Here is a 16706-nt window from a genome sequence, read left to right on the forward strand (position 1 = left end):
TTCAATGCAATATATATGCAATGACTTTATATATATAGCCAGTGGTAAGGTAAGACCTGCTGATTCTTGTGCAGTTCAATTAATGAATTCACACAAACGGGAAATTGGAAAATGACTTTAAAGTAGTAGTAGTAGTCTTCATATCATCATCTCATCATCATGCCCAAAAACCACAAACATAAGCAAAAAAACAGCAAAGGCAAATTGGGTTTTGTTTGTTTGTAGCCATGTCCTCACTCCTGCCAATTTCCTTTCTATCAAAAAATTTAAACAGATTCCCATTCCCCTGCTGATCAAATTTCAAATGTAGACCCATCACGTGCACAAGTGATAGATGCCCTCATATCATATACACCTATATTATAGTAATATGTGTATATACAAGTCAAAAGAATTAAGGGTGTCATCATGATTTTTCAGAATTCAGACACAGACAACAGAGGAAACTGAGAGAGGGTAGAGGAAGGTGTTGGCATATTGGAAGGAAATGGTGGCACCGTTGATCAAGGGCCTGCCATCATTGACGAGACAGTCGTTGTAACGGAGGCGCTTGAAGAGCTTGGGGTTGATGAGGCGTGCAGAGCTGAACCAGCCGCATCTGAGGTGTATTTTAGAGATGTCGCAACCACTGACACACATATTCATTATCTCTACTGTGTAGGTTGGAATGCCACTTGGAAGAGGTGCTGTGGGGCCTTGGTTGATCACTATATCAGACTTGCTGCATTTCTCACCCCATATTCGGTTCGGTTCCACTCTTTCATTTCCATTGTCTGCACCAAAATTTTCATACAAAATCGTCCTTTCAAAATTCTACATATTGATTTATTATGTGATAGTACAAGGAAAATGACAGGCTGCTATATAAGACACCAGGAAACAAGATCAACAGAAGAACCCGTCCATCGGTGCAGGAACACACACCGAGACAAAACCTTAGTATTATTATTTTTATTGAGGGGTTTTTATAATGAACGAAAAAGATACAAAAAGTGAAACATTCCACAAAGGCACAACCCAAAAACCAATACCCTACACAAGCTCAAAAGCAACTTTCAAGTTCAACCGGGGTGAAAAGCCCATTATTCGAAAGGCTAGTGCTAGCTAGCTACTAGCTAGCCAAGTATTATTTTCAACCCTATAGTGGAGTTAAAAAGAAGAAAAAGTATGAAAGAAAAAACAATAAAAATAATCTATTAAATGGACAATGAAAAGGAAAAAAAAAATATTTTTAGAATTGAACTTTTTTTTTCTCCTTTCTCATCAACTGAATAACAAAAATACACTATTAGTATTATCAGTAATTTTTGTCCTTTCTTTTGTGTAATCTGATCCAACCATGGCGTAAAAATAAAATTGACGATCTTGAAGGAAAAGAAGAGCATCCTGTGGTGACCAAATTTGAAGTGAAATTGCAATTTAATGGGTAAATTTTTTAGTTACACCGCCTTATGATATGATTAGATTACAGGATCTTGAGCGGTCATTTCCCATTCAGAGAAAACATACAAAGAAATACGGCAAAGGCATAATCTCAAGAAAACAAAACAAGACAAAGGGGGCAACCTCAAAAGAGGAACACAAAATCGTTCTCCAATGATAAGAACCATGTAATTGCTCACAAATTAATAATGAAAATTAACAAAAACAATTTACCACTACAAATGAAAATTAACAAAAATAAATTACCACTAGTAAGAAGTTTGCGATGCGAACTAGCGACGGTTCCTTTCTCCGAACCACGCGTCACGGACACCGCCATGGCTACGGTGAGAGTCCCACCACCACCAAAACCTACAAACGCGATTAACAACACAAGGAAGAACAAAAAAAAAAAAAGACAACAATTAAAGAAATTATTAACAATCATTCGCATAACATTAATTAATGCACCTATTGCTGTACAAAGAAAATGAAACGAACACATACTGTAAGTGAACGACACGCACCTGTCAAAACGGCAAGGAGTGCGAGGGAGAAGACGGTTATGGTTACGAAGACGACGATTCGCCGAACCGAACGCGGTTCCATGAAACTAACAAGACGGCTCGTCGTTGGGAAGTTGGAGGTTGGAAGTATCTAAGCAGTCACGGCATGGAAGAGGTGGTGAAGGAGAGAAAAAAGAGAGGAGTCTTTTTAGTTTTCACAGATCTGCAGAAGAAGAAGAAGAAGAAGAAGAAAAAGGAAGGGTCACATTCATATAAAGACATCACATCATGTGAAGAAAGGAGTCAACGAGGCACGAATAGCCGTCGATTCGAGAAAAAGACGAAAGAAGAAAGGGAAAATGAAGTCAGTGTCACGGGGCTAAGGTGAGAGTGTGAGACCTAAAAAGAGAAAAACGATTAAACCAAGCATTCATTTCATTTCATTCTTATTCCTATTATTCAATCAAAAGCCAGCTAGCTAGCTAGAGTATCTAAACCTACATCATCACACACACGGTTTGTTCGCGATCAAAGCGAAAATGAAAACGACAATCATTCATTGCATTGCATTGCATTGCATTGCTCCATGCATTTCTGTTGTGTTCTTCACCGGTAACCGTGTCGTTTGCGTTTTAAGGGAAAGACGAGTGAGGAGAGGGAACAGTAAAAAGGAAAAGAGGAAGAGGAATTTACTGTGATTTACTGCGTGGTTGTAGGGTTTGGGTGTGAAGCGACCAAGGTGGCAGAGAATCGTCAAAAGAAAGTAGAAACGCATTTATGAGGTAACACTAAACATTAGGTATTTTTTCCCTATATATGGCAGACCAGGCTCACACACACTAGAGAGAAGAGAGAGAGAATAGTAACTACTTACTGTTACAGTGGTGGTGGTGAGTAGGTTTTGGTCGCTTTTGTTTTTTGTTGGTGTTGTAAATGGAAGGCGTGGATATATTCTGCGGAGACGCTGTGTTTATGCCTTTTTCTGTGTCGGGGAGGTTTTATGCATACGGTCTACATGTCAGTGTCGCTGCGCTAGCTGGGTTTGGAGGACTTTGGTTGAGTGAACCATGGTTAGAGTTAGTCATTGCATTTGCACGTGGGGTTCTTAACCCTGGTCCTGGGATATCACTCTATGATATGATTATTATCATTCTCATTCTCCTTTCTTAATCATTAGCAGCTACCTAGCTACTATATTATACATATCCCTCCTTCTCCTTCATTCACCTCTCAGAAAGAAACAAACTAAATGCCTTTCTTCTATCCCAGGTGTTTCTCCAATAATCTCACCGGGCCATCTCATTCATAACTTTTCTAGGTGTAGGAAAAATCTCACATTGTTTCAATCTAATTATCGATTTAGTTTTTCTAATTTTTAAATTTATTTATTTTAGTTTCTATTGTTAAAACTAAAAAATTCACTAAGAACTAAAATGGATAATTAAATCATTAAAATATTAAAAGTGTAATTTAGATTAAAAATAATGGTTTACATTTTTTTCTGTTGAATAAAGAATGGTTTACAGAAGAACTTTACATAATTAGTAAAATGATGTATTCATTGAATTTCACCCATTTAAACATAAGTTATATTTGGGCCATCTCCGGTCTAGTACCTTTTGCTTTCTCCCTGACTTCTTAGACGGGTTTTACTGTTTCACATGATTTATATATAGTTTTTCCTAATTTAATTAATTCATAATTTAAACAATTCTTAAAAATTTAATTAACGAATTTTACAAATAATAATCCCATATCTTTATATTTTTGTCAACATTAGCTTTTTTTTCTATTACTATAAGATCTTTTTCCTTTTTGTATTTTTAACCAAATGCTTAATAAGAATTTACACCAATCATTACGTGTTATTAAGATTAGATGTGGAAAGAGAATACCGATCTACCTTCCAAAATCCAATTGCGGTCTTTGGCTAGGCAAGATAATTTCGCTGCCATGTAATGTAACGTCCCTTGATTCTCTTTTGGGAATCACGTCACATAAGCATTGCTTAGTTACAGAAAAGAAAATTATGTCGCGCTAGTATTATGTTATTGTATTATCAATATTCTCTTAAGACACATTTCAGAATTGAGCAAAATATATATATATTCTCAAGTGTTATTTTATAATGAGAGATAACAAACAAGGAGAATATTGTAAAGTAGTGTATTTAAAAAGGAGAGTGAAGTTAACGCGGTCCAACCAGAATTGAGGTGAATTAATGATCCGAATTCCAGTCAATCCAAGAGTCGTGTTTTTTACGTACGCAAGCGGACATATTCTGTTTGTTTGTGTGCACGTACATGCATAAAATGCTATACAGCCAGAAACCTGACCCCATTTTGCCATTTTGGACTGGGCCTGAATTTCAATAACATTATATTTTCTTAATATGTTCTTATTATTTAATTATATTTTATAGTAGCATAAAAAGGATGTATTTATACAATTTAATAATAAAATACATTTGATATTAAGAAAACATTAATTACTTTTTGCATTAATTTGTAATTTATTATAATACATTTGTAAGAAAAAAAGAAATTTTAGAAAAGTATGTAATCATTTTTTTAAAAATAGATAATATCAGGTGGAGAAAATATTGAGAAGACATCATTTCGTAATTGATAAGCGGTGCCAATTAATGTCATGACCTACCAGGGAGGAAAGATGACAGCTGAACTTTGTCATTTTTTTATTTCGTAAATTATCATGGTTGCCGGAGAAAAGTATCTTTACATTTTGCAATTATCACATGATTATAGTATTACATTATGGGGCAATGCTCATTTCTGTTCTTTCTTTTTGTAGTGAACTTACATTGAGATCATAACACAAATGTGCATCAATCATCACCACCAGTAATCTCAATGCCATAAATAGTATATAAAAAGATTTTACTAAACCAATTCAAACCTAGTAGAAGGGCACTCTGATGCAAATTCTACCATAACAGTACTATAGTTGAGAATGACTTAGAGTCTTAGACACTAGCTAATACCTACCAACATTAATTACGTAATTCCTCATATTCCTCTCCCAATAGTACCACTCGGTATTATACATGCCTCTTCTAATGCCTACCAAGAGTACATTTTCCGTTTACCCTTCTCTCAAAACACTCGTTTAAAACACCGTCTTATGTCCTAAAATATAAATAATCTATATACCTTCATGGTCCATCACATAACATGACTACGAGATGTTCTTGCATACTCCAATAACATCGTCCATCTAATTTAAAAAATAGCATAAATTAAAATTCTGTTACATGCGTCCATATGTGCAATACACTTGGATGAAATATGTAAGATTTTCTTCCAGTCAAGGCACATTTGTATTTTGTTTTTTTATTATATTAATTATTCTTTATGCTGCCTAACAACCTTACATATTGACACAACCTTTTTTTTTATCTATCATTATTTTTCCCCCCCTCTTTACTCTATGTGGCTCCCCTTATGTGTGGTGTCTAAACTCTAAAGGCATATGTGCATCGTTTTCGATAAAATTAATACATGTTGCATTAATTGAAGAAATTTGAAAATTAGAACATGCAAATATTGTATGAAAAATTCCCATTTATGTTATGGCTCTTGCTTAGAGTTTTGGGTTGAGAGGAGAGGGCTCCACCCTCCAAGTTTGAAACCTAACAGACATGAAAGTGACTTCCACAATGTAGTGTTTCCAATTGGAGTGACATAGTGAACCTCAATTAGAATCACCGGGTCCCAAGTTCACTCACTCCACTTGAAATCAAGAGAAATGGCACCAATGTTGCGCCATGAATATGCTTTCTCAAAACAATTGATTACAATCGAATGCTTGTTAACCTAACCATGGGTCTTTCATTGTTTATTGACATTCGCCCTAACGATGAACAGTGAACACTTCCCAGCAGTAGTTCCTTCTTAAAGATCATTTGCACTGCAGGGAACTTCCTAGTTCCCACCCCTCCAAAAGCTTTTCGGATTCCTTTTCCAAGTTTCCTCATTAGCTTTGGGGAATTAATCTCCATTTTTTTTCTCAAGTAAAAAGATTATTTTTATATCATAAAAAATACTTATTATAGTATTATATAAATATGCTTTTATTAATAAGTTTTGATAAATATATAACTCGATTATATTCATCAACACACTTCAGAATCAATTATATCAACCAAAAAGTTTTGCAACAGGGGAGGCTATATGTAACAAAGAGGTTATAGGATATTTTACTTTGGGATAGTAAAATATTTTATAACCTTTAATAGATGGTATAGAGCTTTTAACTGCATTGGTTTTGAGCATCCCTTATATCTTTTACTATATTTATCTTTTGTCGATTAAAAAAAAAGTTAGCTCATTAGTTGAATAGATGTGCTAATTATTATAATTTTTTTTTGTATCGGTCTTTAATTCTTACGTAAAAAAATAATTCTATTAATATTAATTTTACTAAAGTTTAACCCACAGATAGGCCGTCGCTAGAAAGTTAAGATTGCTTTTATTTTGACTCAATTAGACAAATATCTCATGAAGTTTTATTAAATTTCTTTTTTTATCTCCTGAAAAAAATATATTATATTGACACTATTTTTATACATTGCATTAACCTTTTTATTATTTGAAAAATATTTTATGTATATCCCTATAAGAGAAGTTATTGTAAATGTTAAAAAAACATAAAATTTATAATTTTAAGAAATCTCAAAGGATAGGATGTTAGTACAATTTACTCTTTTACTTTTAATAATACTTTATTGTGTTTGATTACTAATTGCACTAGTGTTTAATAAGACTTTGCATTCTAATTTATTATTATTATTTAAGTATTAGGTATAACAATAGAACAAGTAGATAATGTATTTGGCGCTCTCTGTCCCTATTTTCGTAAAGACAAGACATGTTTGAGTTAAAAAAATATAGAGATAAAATATTTAAAGTTAACTTTATTCCTGTCATAGATTATCATAAAAGTGGTTTCTTCAAAGATTCTAGGATGAAAAATCACTTATGATAACATTAAAATTAGGTGATAAGAGAATACTTTTTTTTTAGTAAATGCATAAATTATATTTTTATATCTTATCCTAATATCTTTTTCTTCCTTTAAGAATACAGAGATATGATAGAGTAACCAATAAATTCATATAATAACGATGATTAATAATTGAACTTTTTTTACTGCATAATTATCAAACTTTTTACTATATAACTAAGAAAAAACAAAAAAATACTGTGACAATTACAATTGAATAATTTGTTAGATGAAAAATTAAAAATACTACAAAATCAAAAGTTTAAAATCATTAAGTTTTACAAACTTATTGTAAATTATTCATGTTATTAGTTAAGAAGATAAATATGCAAATGAATTGATTTTTTTTTTCTTCAATCTTATCTAACTTTTTTAATCCCTTGCTCCTTGATTCTAGATTGTTGTCTCTTATCTAAGCTCAAGATAACTCTACACTTAATTTATGTTTGATAAAATTAATTAAAAGTTAAAAATTTAACTTAAAGTTAAAAGTTGAAAGTTGACCGTTAGAAATTAAAAAATTAATTTATCAAATTTTAAATGTTAAATAAAACTAACATTGAAGCAATTAAAAAATATAAAATCACATAAAAAATAATAAAATTATGATTTATTTAAAATAATAATTAAAAAATTTAATAAATTTATTAAAGATTAAAATAAAAAATATTAAAAAAACTAAAAGCTCACTTTTTTAAAATATAACTTGAAGTAAAGTTTAAAAAAAACATTAGAAATTATTAAAAAATATTTGTTCAGACGAACTTTTTATATGTGCGCATATATCAATTGAAGTTTATTAATATGCAGTAATCAAGAAATATATAAATGGATTTAACATATTCCAACATAAAGACAAATGACTAGGAGTGTGTTGGGTAGAAGGAGAAGAAATAAAGGAGAGGAAGTAGATATATGAGAAGGAAAAAAATAGATGAAAAATAAAGAAAAATAATAAGAGTTGTTTGATAGGAGAAAAATAAAAAAAAAAATATTTAAATTAAAATAATTTGGTGGAAAATACATTTTTACCCAAAAAAAAAAAAAAGCACACCCAAAAGCAATCGGACGAAAAACAATAGAAAAACACGGGACCGAGGGGTATTTACGTAACACTGCAAGCACAATACTTATTTCTTGGCGTTCTAGAGAAGAAAATCTGCAGCATAGAACTCACTGATATTTTGAATATTTCGAGGCTATCTCACTGCTGCCAAACGACGGAAGAATGCGCTCTTCCCCGCACTTTGCCTTCCTTTCTCTTTCAGGTTCTATCAAACACAGCCTAATGTTCACATAATAATTTGTCTGTCATCTGCTCAAACTTGTGTAACATTCTTATCCATCAATTCCTCGTCACTTTGTAATATGTATCCAAGAAGCCCAAATTGTCCAAAAGCATTCAGAGTTTCTTTCCAAATTATGTATACTTTAATACCTTCCACCTTTTTATTCCATACACTATCTAATCATGAAACCCATTTATTCCAAAACTTTTTTTTGTCATAACAATAAAAATAGATACTAAAAAATTTAAGATCAACTCATTAATTATCCTACTCAATCAATAGTTAAACTCCTTAATTATTCTAATATCGCTGTACACAAATTAAAATTTAATTTTTCACTAAACTCGTTAATTTCAGACCTTATCATTAAAAAAAAAAAAAAAACAGAGCTAAGCTATGCTTGAGATGATATCTGAAAAAGCCTCCTCTTCTCAATTAATTAATCTCTTTCTTTATTCATTGCTCTTGATAAAATTAGGATAAAGTTAATGAAAGTGGAGTGCATTTTCAAATCAGTCCTTTCAGACTTTAGGCATCATCAACACTTATTCAAGTTGCAATTCCCGTTGGTAACTAGCAAGTTGATGACTTTTGACTTGGATATACTGCATCACTTTTCCACCTGATGATTTCAAATGATTTATCAGCATGAGATGTCTTCTGACTATGCTCTTTGCTTGCTTGATAGGTAAGACAATATTAATTTTATCTTAAATATCCTTAGCAGTTGGTGATGGTTATTCAGATTTTTATCCTAATATTTCCTCCAAAGAAGCCAACTTATGACCATTCAGGTATCTTTTGGATTCTTTTCCCATTGATTCACATTTGATTGTGAATACGGTTTTTTTATGTCAATGTGTGACAGAATATTTCATATTTGACCCAGATGAAATTCTGGAACACAATTAGGAGATCTCTCTACAAAACAAGGTACATTATCACGAGGTCGTCCATGAAATTAAAGATTTCACTCACCACCAGTGAATAGGAGCAGCCACCATGTGTCAAACAAAAACAAATTAATTTCCCATATCAAATTTTATGGCAGTTAGAGATCCTAAATCAAATAGAAACTAACAAATTACTAAAACAATAATTAATAACTAATTATGCCAGCAAGCATAATTATTTCAAAACTCCCTTTAGTTTTAGTTGGCCAAAGCACCCTCTCCCCCAACCAAAGACACCATTTCTATGCCAACTTCCAAACATGATTTCTTCATCTCCTACACTATTCTCCTGGATTGCTAGTTCAAATCTCTTACTTTCTTCTCATTCTCTTCCCCAAGGTAATCTCCTACTCATAGTTCTTATATTAAGAAATTGTTTAACAGCTAACACATGTTTTTCATGAAAAAGACTTGTCCAAATGCTTCTTCAACAGGTTAATCCTAAAAATATTTTCTTAACAATAAGCATGTTATCAACATATAATAAGAAGATATGAAGTCATCATAAAAATTCTTTTAACAAAGCCGTAGTAACTGTTAGAAGTAGTCTTTTTGTAGTCTTGCTTACATGTCATGAGACTTATACTTTTGATATTTGACGTTCCTAGAAAATGTCATTAAAATCCCTGTTTTGCCTTTTAACGATACAGACACTCTCTTAGCAAAAGACTTATACTTTTTTAAGTCTTAGCAACAATTTGGTAACTGAAATTCTCTTGATAATTTTTTGTCGGTAATTTTTTTTGTCCTAAGTTAAAAATCACGCATAAAAATCTTTTATCATTATATCAACTCTTTAAAGTAAATATGTTTATTTTATGGAATTATTTTATATATACATATAGGAGATGTTTCAAATGAAAAAAATTTAAAATAAAAAATGAGAAAAATTAATTTTAACAGTCAAATTGTAATTAAAAGGATTAAAGGAGATTAAAAATCCCAATCTTTAATGTCAGCCCTTAATTTCTTTGATTCTTTTTAATTATAATCCGATTTAAAATAAATTTTTCTTATTTCTCATTTGAAACATCTCATATATGTGTGTAAATAAAAAAATTTACACTAAATTTCATTCATCCATTAAAATTAATTAATTAATCCAATGGCTACAAATGTCTCAGCTAAAAAGAAAAAGAAAAACACAAACACACGTGATCTGAAGTATCATCGTTTAGAACCCTATTAGGCTATCACAACAATTTCTCTATATTCCCCAATTCAACACTCACGTAATTCAATGTAAAGGTTTTGTCCTAACCACGCTAATTCAATTTATTAATTCACCTACGTTGATTGAAGTCAATTGAAATTAGTAATTTGTTCTTCCAAATGATTAATTGATTTATCCAAATTGAAGCCAAATATTATTTTTCTTTTCTAATTGCTCAGTTCCTCTCTCGACAATCACTAGGCCGGCTGAATATACTTTTCCGATCTCGTTAATAGTCATGATATATAAGCTGATAATATAGACTGAAAGTTCAGAATTCATATAGCCATTACATTGGTTCATACTCTTTGAATAAATGAATTGAAGAATTCATACTGACAATTAAATCCCAATTTCCCACAAATTGAATTCCCAGGATCTAAAATCACAATCACGTATCAATTGAATTGTCACCGATCACACCACAAGGAATATAAGCATATATGAGAATATCAAAATTTAATGTTATTTAGTCATTTAGCGGTCACATGATTGTTTAAAGAAGTCACGTGTATTTTTCTTTTAGTATTAATTATTTAAATATAGTTTAATAGTTTAATTTATATTTACAATTCTTCCCTCTTACAATAGAATGAATTCTCATTTGATACATAATCTGTCCTTATATATTCAATAATAAACTTAAGAAATGTCTTATATTTAATAATTTTGTTAAATTAATTATATATTATATTTAATATATATATATATATATAAAGAGAGAGAGAGCGAGCTAGAGAGATTTGGTGCATTTTGGTATGGATACATCTTGTACTCATGCTCCTTTTTCATTAACATTATTCTACTTTTAGCCTTTAAAAAAATATAGAATTTAAATTTTTTTAGTCAAATTTACTTTATATATATATATATATATATATATATATATATATATATATATATATTTGTGTTTTTTCTAGACGCATCTTCCGATTACATGCAGCGTTAGAAAAATTGCACTCAGTGGTGTGTGCGATTAGTTCAATTCCATTGGTAGCCATTCGTGTATCGCTTGCAAAAGGACCGTTGACCGAAATTGCACTTATACAATATACAAGTTGCTGGAGGTTTTGACTCTGACTCATGCATACAAAACTAACATCCTTAAAAGAATAAAAGGTATTAGCATTCACATTCAAGGTAAGAGAACAAAAATGTTTGCATTATATTTTTGTCTGGGACATACAATCTGAATTATGTGTAGTTATTTTTAATTTTTTTATTAAAATTAAGTAAAATTGATTCTTTTGTTAATTTTTTCACATAAAATGGTTAATTTCTCATTTTATACTTTAGTATTCATAAATTAAATCAAATAAAATAGTTTTAAACATTCATCAATACTCACCAACCAAAACATCAACTTTCACTTAAAAATAACTTACCTTTTTCCTCTTTAACCCAATTTCACATCTACAAATTATTTTTCCTTCAAATTATATTGTCCCTAAAAATTGATTTGAATACTAAGATTATGTTATATCCAAAATCCATCATAATTAATCAATATCTAATTATCCAGATAGAAAATAAGAATTTGAGGATTTTCTTTTGTTATAATATATATATATATAGAGACTTCGGATACCATCATTTGCACTTTAAAAACAACTTACAAGGGTTCCACCGAAAAAAAGAACTTGAAAAAACTGCAGTTTATAAAAGCAATTAGGCTCCACATATTTCTTCAGTTTTCATATTTTTTGCAATAAACTAATAGAATTTCTATTCTTTTATAGTTGGCATCTTGTGCAGCTGTTTGCAGAAAAACCCAAATAAATTGACTTTGGTGTTTAATTCCCTTTTCAAAATTTACGGCATTGACAAAGTGCCAAACACCAACGACCGTTTATACATTATGTGCACACTCCACAGTGACCCGAGCCATCTTTTTCGATACTCTACCCATAGATGACCAAGATCAGAGAAGAGATAATAACACCATATAAATTCAACCATTCTCTTCATAAACACCTTATTGGATGACATGCATATCTAATTCCATACCTTCTATATTTCTTGTATATATATTTTCTTTTCTTAGGAATCAAACAGGTATTAGGTTTATAACAACTCAAACAAACTGCTAAATAAAACTCCACTAGACCTTGGTTGAATATATATACATGTGTTTTATTATTTTCTCATATAATAACTATCTGTCTAAGTTTCCAAATAGGGTTATTGCAGGATTTGTCAAGAATACTAATGGACCTTGCAAAGGGAAAGTGGAAGCAAAACATGATTTTCAAGGCGTGGGAGCGTTGCCGATTAACTTCAAGGCCACACTTGAAACTAAAATCACTGTCAGAGAATGATGATGATGATCATCATGAGAAGAAGAAGAAGAAGAATAGTCAAATAGCCCCTCATGGTTGTTTTTCAGTGCATGTTGGACCAGAGAGAAAAAGGTTCGTTGTGAAGACCAAATACGTTAACCACCCACTCTTTCAGATGCTGCTAGAAGAAGCAGAACATGAATATGGGTTCGAGAGTGATGGCCCCATTTGGCTTCCTTGCAACGTTGATTTGTTCTACAAAGTGTTGGCTGAGATGGATGGAGAAGAGAATCATAATAATAATAATAACATCATTTTCCATGGTTCTCGAAGAAGCTTCACTACCATGGCTAAGGTTTTTCCTTTTTTCGTTCTTCGCAGCCCTTCACGTCTTCTTTGTCACATGAACAAGGGTCATGGGTCATGCAGCGTTATGGATTCGGAATTGCTCAGAATAAACCGATTCCATTAGTATCTTGTAAGTTCGTAATTAATGTGTATATTTTTTTATACACTGTTGTAGAATATTTCTGGCTTGTAAATCCAACGTGAAATATTCACATGCATCATGCACCTAAAGAATGCAATAAATTTGTTAGCCTTTTTTAGTTTGTTGCGAAGATTTTTATATGTTGAATTGAAAATCAATAAACAGTAAGGGAGAAAAAGAAGAAAATAAAAGAGTAGTAAGATACTCAGTTCCTAAATCATCAACAAGCAAGAGAGGGTGAAGACCTGCAGCAGGGACAGAAGATTATTTATTTACACATGTGTATCTAATATCATTGCATCGCTCATATTTCCTAAATATATATATCATGGATTTTTGTTACATGATCCAATCATGGTCTCGGGACCACATCAGCCTCTGAAACATGATCCACCTTTTAAAAATTTGAAAGATATGTTTGAATGAAAGGCTGCTAGACTAGTGGCATTAATAATTTCAAATGAGAATCATTTTATTATAATGATGATACGAGAAACACCTTCTTTGTTCATTTAAATAATATTTTGGGTAAAATATAATATTAATATAGATTTTACGTAAAAATAGTTTAAAATTTAAATTTTATTTTTTTTTAATTTATTATATTTTTATAATTTCATATATTATTTTTTAAGATATAATATATAAGATTAAATTCTATTTTAACATAAATTAGAATATATATATATATATATATATTTATATAAGTTTTATTTTTTTTATATATTATATTTATCTTTTAAAATAATGTTTGTGATTTAGTGATATATTTTTTAGCTATATTAAGATATTCTTGTTATTTATTGTAATATAAATAAGAAAAATACTATCAATAAGTTATATATATAAATATTTTAAAAAATAAAAATATTGTCATTTTATTTAATTACGTATATTTACTATATAATTTAATTTTCTTAAAAAATTATATACCTGATTAAATAAATTTAAATATAAATGAAAATGTTATTATAATAAATAATAAGAATATCTTAATATAGATAAAAAAAATACTATCATTAAATCACATATATAAATATTTTAAAAGATAATAAAATATTATCATTTTATGAGAAATTATGTGTAATGATAAAAGATTATGTTTTTCTATTGATCATGATTCTAATCCTTTCTTCACACTTTAAAAGAAACATTTTTCTCAATTCATGACTTATACACATGAATGCACAAAATTAATATTTATATTATATAATTAGAACTTATTATTAATTAATATTACTTAGTGTTTAATGTTCATGCATTCACAATGTTATAAAATAATTTTATGCTTTCATTTAATTATGTTGACAAAATAAAAATACTATTATTCAATCATAAATTATCTCTAATATAATTTCTTAGATAGTTATTATAAAAATCAACAAATTTATTATGTATGATAGTTTATGATAATTAAATGATAAACTATCATATATGACTGTTATTGATTTTAAAATAACATTTTTAATGTAAGTAACATTTTAGTAAATTATAACTTAATAATATATGTAGCTCGAGGTTAATAATGCACACTTTCAAGAAGAAAAAAAAGAAGTAAAGTTATGTTGGACAAAATGAATTGAAAAATTTACTAAAATTTAAAAAGTTACTTGTTAATTGAAAGTTAAAAAATTAACTTATTAAAACATACTATTCAATAAAATTAATTGTTAAAGTAGTTGTAAAATGTAAAATAATATAAATTATATATTTAAAAAGGATAATAAGAAAATTAAATAGATATTTTGAGATTAAAAAGAAAATAAAATATAAAAAATTAAAAATTAATATTTTAAAAAATACTACTTAAACTAACATTTTAAAAAACACTACTTAAAAAAACTTATTTACCGAAATCAAACAAAATTTTTAACCAAAAAAACTTAAAATTAATTAAGATGTTTGACTAAACATAACTTAAATGTACACTAGTATATTACATGTATATGATTTTTTTTCAAAGAAAAAGTGCATGTATGCACATATTCAAAATGTTATTACATTAATTAATTTCTGACTTTATCTCATGAAAATTCATCTATAATTATCAGTTAAAGCCGGTTCCTCAACGGACTAAATAAAGAGACAAATATATAATATACTGTCTTCTAGAATGTATACATTTGGCTTTACCTCTGTTTTGTCCTTTAACTTCTTGACTTGGAATATTACTAAAGCAACCAAGTCAACGGCATCAAATTTTGAGAGGTTAATTGACCCCTCATTTTCATTAGACTACTTTGTTTTCTTTAGAAATTCACATTCAAAATCCGTGAGTCAGCAATCTAAGCTAACAAAGATGGTGTCAGCAACTCAGCATCGCCGCCGTCGACCAAGTCTCCGGTATAGACGAAAGAAAAAATAAAACTAAAAGCAAAATGGTTAGAAGAAAACTCTTCTTTTTGTTTAGTAGTTTTTGCAGAAAATTAAAAATTGTCTACGATATATATTTCTAAAATCTTTCTTTTATTTTGAAGACTTTCAACAACTAAAGAATGAAAAATAAAATTTAATATTATATTATAAATTCAAGTATTTATTTCTTTAAAATGAAATAATCTTTATACTCATTATTCGATCTTAGATTCTTCCCTTATAGTTACATATTTTCTCTTTTATTTTATGACACATGTTTTTATGAATTTTTATATCTACTTAATTTAATAATTTTCTCTTAGTTAATTATCATGTGATTAAACTAAAATATTAACTTTCTTAATTATTTTAATTAATACTCAACTTTTATCATCAATCAAGATTGATTATATAATCATCAACAAATAATATTTTATCAATTAAATTAAAATTTTTATATTTTTATTTATTCATAATATAGAGAGTATTAAGAGAAAATTCTTGATTGTTATAAAAAAAAATATTTAACTACAACGGTTAGATTAAAATTTACAGTTCGATTTGCTTATTTTAATTACAAGTCTTATGATTTTTATTTTTTTTAAAATTAAATACCATGTTAGATCATTTGAGAAATGAAAAGTTTTTAGTGTGTCTAAGTTCTGAATTAAAAATTAGTCAAATAATTAGTTCAGAGGACCAAAGTTTATGTGAATGCCTAGATATCATACCTAGAAGGCAAAGATTTTAATTACCATGAATTTTAAAAAAATATCATGTTAGATTTGTGAAAAATTGGATGGTATATGCACTTAAAGAATCAATTTGAATCATCAATTTTAATTTGGATATTGTAATTAATTGTTCTCTCTTTTTTTATATAATAACTAAAAAAATATCAAATGATACTTTCTTAACTCTACCATCATTTGGTCCCCGTTATAGTATTGATTTCTGCTTTAGACCCCTAATTTCTTTTCTTTGGTTTTCGTTTATGTAATTTTACACACACAAAATCTATAAATGGAGGGAAAAAATAATTTTATTAAACTAATCTTATTATTAATATTATATTAAAAATTTAAACGATACGTATTTATTAGGATATCGATGAAAATCAAAATTAATATTATATTAAAAAATTAATATAACACGTATTTTGAAAAAACTTTTTTCT

At 29.0% G+C, this 16706-nt stretch overlaps 2 protein-coding genes across 5 annotated transcripts; one reads left to right on the plus strand and one right to left on the minus strand.

Annotated features, from left to right (window-relative positions):
- Positions 1 to 3217, minus strand: LOC100792919 (protein TAPETUM DETERMINANT 1). 3 transcript variants are annotated; one of them, XM_006581790.4, is made up of 4 exons: positions 2803 to 3217; positions 1950 to 2151; positions 1690 to 1794; positions 1 to 773 (listed from the first exon to the last, which is right to left on the minus strand). In XM_006581790.4, exons 2-4 carry the CDS (start codon positions 2029 to 2031, stop codon positions 424 to 426), a joined length of 537 nt encoding a protein of 178 aa, XP_006581853.1. In that variant the 5' UTR covers positions 2032 to 2151; positions 2803 to 3217; the 3' UTR covers positions 1 to 423. The 3 variants fall into 3 exon arrangements, with proteins under 3 accessions (XP_006581853.1, XP_006581854.1, XP_006581852.1); XM_006581791.4 differs by having other exon boundaries at positions 2622 to 3217; XM_006581789.4 differs by lacking the exon at positions 2803 to 3217 and adding an exon at positions 2430 to 2796.
- Positions 3218 to 8628: 5411 nt separating this feature from the next.
- On the plus strand, positions 8629 to 13516 carry LOC100793967 (auxin-responsive protein SAUR32). 2 transcript variants are annotated; one of them, XM_041016554.1, is made up of 2 exons: positions 8629 to 8927; positions 12596 to 13515. In XM_041016554.1, the coding sequence occupies exon 2, from the start codon at positions 12614 to 12616 to the stop codon at positions 13154 to 13156; it is 543 nt and encodes a 180-aa protein (XP_040872488.1). In that variant the 5' UTR covers positions 8629 to 8927; positions 12596 to 12613; the 3' UTR covers positions 13157 to 13515. The 2 variants fall into 2 exon arrangements, with proteins under 2 accessions (XP_040872488.1, XP_014632617.2); XM_014777131.2 differs by lacking the exon at positions 8629 to 8927 and adding an exon at positions 12329 to 12460 and having other exon boundaries at positions 12585 to 13516.
- The last annotated feature ends 3190 nt before the right edge of the window (positions 13517 to 16706 follow it).

This window comes from Glycine max, chromosome 6, assembly GCF_000004515.6.
Source record: "Glycine max cultivar Williams 82 chromosome 6, Glycine_max_v4.0, whole genome shotgun sequence".
NCBI classification, from domain to species: Eukaryota; Viridiplantae; Streptophyta; class Magnoliopsida; order Fabales; family Fabaceae; genus Glycine; species Glycine max.

What these genes read in the sequence shown, in the direction of transcription:
- LOC100792919 (XM_006581790.4), bottom strand. Translation starts at nt 2,031, where the DNA reads ATGGAACCGCGTTCGGTTCGGCGAATCGTCGTCTTCGTAACCATAACC. An exon ending in ACTCCTTGCCGTTTTGACAG is followed by an intron (nt 1,795 to 1,949) that starts GTGCGTGTCGTT and finishes TCGCGTTTGTAG; the next exon opens with GTTTTGGTGGTGGTGGGACT. An exon ending in TCGCAAACTTCTTACTAGTG is followed by an intron (nt 774 to 1,689) that starts GTAATTTATTTT and finishes ATTTTGGTGCAG; the next exon opens with ACAATGGAAATGAAAGAGTG.
- LOC100793967 (XM_014777131.2), top strand. Translation starts at nt 12,388, where the DNA reads ATGACATGCATATCTAATTCCATACCTTCTATATTTCTTGTATATATA. An exon ending in TTTTCTTAGGAATCAAACAG is followed by an intron (nt 12,461 to 12,584) that starts GTATTAGGTTTA and finishes GTTTCCAAATAG; the next exon opens with GGTTATTGCAGGATTTGTCA.